The 5,274-nt window shown below is 40.3% G+C and overlaps 1 protein-coding gene across 1 annotated transcript; it reads right to left on the reverse strand.

The window, feature by feature from the left end:
• Positions 1 to 1,037: 1,037 nt before the first annotated feature.
• LOC122059780 (putative glycerol-3-phosphate transporter 5) lies at positions 1,038 to 3,078 on the reverse strand. The gene is made up of 2 exons (XM_042622815.1): positions 1,975 to 3,078; positions 1,038 to 1,857 (listed from the first exon to the last, which is right to left on the reverse strand). Exons 1-2 carry the CDS (start codon positions 2,945 to 2,947, stop codon positions 1,313 to 1,315), a joined length of 1,518 nt encoding a protein of 505 aa, XP_042478749.1. The 5' UTR covers positions 2,948 to 3,078; the 3' UTR covers positions 1,038 to 1,312.
• Positions 3,079 to 5,274: the final 2,196 nt, after the last annotated feature.

Genomic DNA, 5,274 nt, shown 5'->3' on the forward strand with positions numbered 1-5,274 from the left:
AAAAAAAAAAAAAAACAAAACAAAACAAAACAAAACAAAACAAAACAAAACGAAACAAAAGACAAAGGGGCTAACCCAGTGAGTGCTCGTGTGCTGCCAGTTCCAATCCCAGATAATGGAGGGTTGCCTAAGCTTCTATGCCTGCATCCAACTTTTATCCAAAATCTTTACAGAAATGAACTCTCAAAGTGAAGATTATGCAGGGGCATGGGGAACAGAATGCACTAGCATCTCCAAATATATGGGATAAGGCTTTCTTAATGCCACTAAAACAAACAAGGACCCATCCAATCACTAGATTCTTGACAACCCTATAACAATTTGGTGTTTGGTGGAAGTCATCAAAATGATGCCAAAGATTAGCATTGAGTTTCAAAACAAAATAACTAAATTTTATACCATATGAAATTTAATAGAAGCATCATCTCACTTATAACCATTATCAAGCTACACATATAGCAGATTCTTGAGTGTCTCTGGCTATTGTATAAGAAAAAGGAGATCAAGACAAAGGAAATTTCCTCAGAGTGAATTGTTTGTTTCAAAAGGATACCTTGCCTAAACATGGATTATAGAAGGGACTGAAACAAGATAATAGGTCCCACATAGAAGACCTTCAAGGTACGCCTTATCCCATTGCACAAAAGCAAAGTAATACAAGATTCCAGAATTGAGAAGGAACAACATATATGATCTAAGCTAGAACTTAATTGAACAAAAAAAGGTCGGGTGGAAAGAAACATATAGGTCTTTTTGATGATCATTCCCCATACTTTATGGTCAAATTCAACCAAATAAAAAGTTCTCATAAACCAATGGTATGCATTTCTTGAAGATTTCAAATAGCCCTGGAACTGAATTGGAGTGAGCTGATAGAAAGAACAGTAAGAACCATGGAAAAAATCACCTGTGGTACAATGTCATACTAACAGACCATCCATCAAATAGTAATTCTGTTTTCTTTTCCAAAATTGATAACTAAGAAGACTGGAAACAAGTGAACACATTCAAAACAAAAAGGAAATGAAACAAAGAACTAGGAATCTAAAGAGTTATGAATATTTTGGTATTCCTCTTGTGGTCAATAGTTATAATTACAACAAACTCCCAAAGCTAATATTGGAGCAGTAGAGATTACAACACATGCTACACCGGTATCTCAGACCTCCCTCAACAAAATGGGAGAAAAATGGAGATTTTCATTTGTAATGTGGTATTAATTTTACATCGACAGATCAATAGATTAACTGGGTATAAAGAATGAGAAGCGAGGAAACATACATGAATGTTGCCCAAGCAAGAGAGGTTGCTCTCACCTCACTGGCATGCTTTCACGAAACCATTTTCCCTCACTCAAATTGCTATTAATCTCAGCTCGTGCAAGGCGAATCAAGAATAAAATCGCAAGAAGAATAGAGACAATAAGCATAAGAAATACACTGTTCCATCCTGTGGTTGAAATATATCCAGTAAGTAAAGGACCCAGAGCTGCCCCAACTGAACCAGTGCCATCTATGATGGCTGTCACTGTAGCCAAAGCCCGGGAATTCCCTTTGATCAAGCTCTGTGTACCCAGATCAGTAGCAACAGCTGTTGTAATAAGTGAGTATGGGCCAGTCACAAGCAACCCAGATAGAAACATCAATCCAGTGCTGGAACACATAGAGATGCTTCCATAAGTTCGGTACAAGATGAGGGCTGGGACTGAGAATATTAAGAATAGAATTGAAGTAACAGCACGAGCCTCAATCCTATCAGAAATATAACCAGCCGAGATCCCACCAAATATCCCTCCAATATCAAATATTGTCGAAAACATTCCAGCAGTTTCATGTGATAAATGCACTCCAGCAACAGCTTCAATACCAAGATGAAACTAGAGTGAATAACCAAGTTGGTTGTTTCATCTATTAAAATCAAAACTTGTAGCAAATTTAGCAAAAACTGTAACTGAAATTTTAATTTTGAGCTTACCCGTATGCCTTATATAGAAGGGCAACCAATACAGGAAAGTATAAGACACGAGCTTGGAGAAAAAGAGGCAGAAAGCATATGGTGCCACACCCGGCAACCTCCAAGCCTCCAAGAATCCAATAGCAGCTAATGAAACCGGAGACCCAGATTGAAGGAGATCCTCTTCTTCCCCTTTGATTTCCTCCGAAGCTACCACATACTCAGCTTTTGAATCTGATAACATCTCCACATCTTTTTCCAGGGATTCAAACCCTGCATCTTCCGGAGTCACGATGAGGAACAGAAAAACCACTAATCCGATCAAAATAAGGAAAATTCCAGGCAACGCGAAGGACCAACCCCAACCGAAAGCTAAGACTGAGGAGGCAACGACTGAACCCAACACATTACCAATAGAAGCATGCGAACTCCAGATCCCCATTATCAATCCTCTCTTCGATTTCCCGAACCAGTTCCCCAAAACAGAGACAACGCAAGGCCAACCTGTCGACTGAAACAATCCACTGACGATCTGAACCAGCAAGAAGAACCCTAAATTATGAATCTTCCACCAATACGCTAAACCAAAAACAACTGTAGAAATTCCACTACCGAACATTCCGAATGAAAGAAAAAGCCGCAGATCGATCCGATCTCCAATGTGTCCAGCGAAATACATACCAATCGAATAAGCAGAGAGGAAAGCGAGATCGAGCTCTCCCAACCTGTGAGGTCCACGTCTTCCATCGAACGGAGCCCATCCTGTATCAATTGAGCTGGAATTCCTATCTATTTCAGTGTCGGCCAATTGAACCTCGGGACCTAACACGCTCTTAACGATGCTTGGAGGCTTTCGAGAGGCATGGAACGCTGCGTAAGCGAAGAAAGTAATGAGAAGGACTTGAGTCTGATAGAAAACTATGCTTCTCTGAGAGATTTTGGTTACAGAGAGAAGATTGAAACCAGGAGCTAGAGTTCGGGGATTAGCTTCCATTTTCAATTTGATTCTCAGTTAAACGAAGACGAAAGATAAAAGCTTCCGGACTCGGACCTGCCGCCATCGTTGAAATAACGGTCAACCACCCATTGTCAAATAGGCATTTCCCATGCCACACACATTCTCAATTTTTTATGGCATTTCCCATGCCTACGCACGTCCTCATTTTTTATTTATTTCACACTCCTCATCAAACGTACCCTCTGATGTCAACACTGTTAGAATCAAATGTTAAATATCTTTTTTATCCCATTCCATTTATCCAAACATTAGAAAACAAACCTAAATAAGTCCGATTACTTATAGGGTTGCCTCTGGGCACGACGTTGTTGTTGATAGTCATATTCTGTTCGAGCGGGCTCTTCTCCTACTACTACCACTAGTAAAAGCTCCACTCTCTCCGTTGATCTTTCTCCGATGATACCGATCCCGACGTCGATACAACCCCTGAATCACCTTCCAAATGTAAACCCACCAACAGAGTAAGTCTCTTGTCCTTGCTTCTCTCTATTCTTCCCTGATTATAAAAAATCTTAAATTGTTCATTTATGTAGGGGTGTCAACCGGTTTGGTCGGTTCGGTTTCGATCGGGCTTAATCGGGCTTGAAGACTTTCAATGGCTGCACCGAGTCCGCCCATTTAACTAATCGGGCTTAGTTATTGAGGGCATGGTATGCTTTATAATCGGTCGATCGTCCTTAGGCTATAATCGGGCTACCTTAATCAGGCTTTAGTCAAGCCTGAACCGGACTACGGACATGTTTAATATTAAGCGGGTTTTAATCGATTTTTAAACGGGCCCTCTTTAAATGTGCTCTTATATTCCAGGCCACTCATGCAAACCCAAAAAAATGACAATAAATCAATAAATGATATCAAATATAACCATTATTTAAAATGTAAACATGTTTTTACTTTTTAGTTTTTACTCTTTAATTTGGGGGGTAAAATAGGTATTCTACAATCATTAAAGGGTCGGGCCAGGCCGGTGCACAATAGGCCGGTCTCGATCGGGTGTTATTTGGTCGGTCTCGATCGGGCGACCGACTATCCAAGTAGCAAAATCGAGACCGACCGTTTGTAAACTGGCCGAGCTCAAACCCGACACGTTTAATAAACTGTTCGGGCCGGGCCAGTCTATAAACGGTCGGTCCCAGTCGATTTAGTCGGGTCAGGCCACGAATTGACACCCCTACATTTATGTGTGTTTTTTACTGTAATTACTTGTCAGGACTCGAAGCTAAACATGAGTGAAAGGTTACCAGTAGTAATGCCCAGAGATTCGATTCCAAAGTTCATAGCTTTGCTGTGTCATTGTGAACCACAACGACTGGGGAAGATTGCCTTAGTGGTTTATAAGCCACAGCCACCACCTCCTCAACCACTGCTGTACATGTTTCCTCTTTACTGTTAACGTTGTACCTGAGCTTCAGAACCCTAAAACCAAAGTCACCTAAGGAAGAAGATGAAGCTTGATAAGGGCAAACATGTAATCCACTCTCTCCGATTTCAGAACAGTAAATCCCAAGTTCAAAAACCCTAAACTCCAATGGTTAATGGTTTCTCAAGGAAGAAGATGAGAATAAGGGTTGAGGGCAAATAGGTAGATAGAATCTCACTTAGGAGGGAAATGTTTGTAATTATAAATTTCACAAGGAGGGTAGCATAATAGATAAAACATTTAGGGGAGGGGAGTGAAATTTCCTCTTCATTTATTTAAGTAAAGAAAAAAATAAATAAAAATATGTGTAGGCATTGTATAAACCTTAGGCTCAGAGAGCCTTTCCCTTCTTGTTGATAGGGTAAGGGTTCTCTAAGTGGCTAGGATTCATGTGCCTCCTCAAATGAAATAGACATATTTTTATTTTTTAGAGCAAAGAGAAAAATGATAAAATTTTTATGTGAAAAGCATAGGAAACATTGGTCTTCCGAGACTTTTCCATTGTTAAGACTAAATGCAAAAGAGATCCCCATATAGACTAATAGTGTGAGTATATTTTCCCACATTCTCTCTCTTCTCCTGATATCTTCTCTTACCTCCCTTGTCTAGCAAATCTTGCATATTGATTGCAATGTGATGTAGGAGGTACATGAGGAACCCTTATCGGAAGATTAGAATAGTCAAGGGTTTCCCACACTTTTCATCTATGTTGGGGAGGGGGGGGGGATCTCCCACGTCATACCAATCATGGTTTTGTCAATGGGGAACCCACATGGCCAGAGAGGGCCAAGTGTCAATGCAAGCCCATATGGTCAAAATGTGAGAAAATATGAGTAAGCATTCCCTCATCAACCGTATGGGATCTTTTTTTTAGTGTTACGAA

The sequence above is a fragment of the Macadamia integrifolia genome, chromosome 2 (genome assembly GCF_013358625.1).
Source record: "Macadamia integrifolia cultivar HAES 741 chromosome 2, SCU_Mint_v3, whole genome shotgun sequence".
Classification (NCBI taxonomy): domain Eukaryota; kingdom Viridiplantae; phylum Streptophyta; class Magnoliopsida; order Proteales; family Proteaceae; genus Macadamia; species Macadamia integrifolia.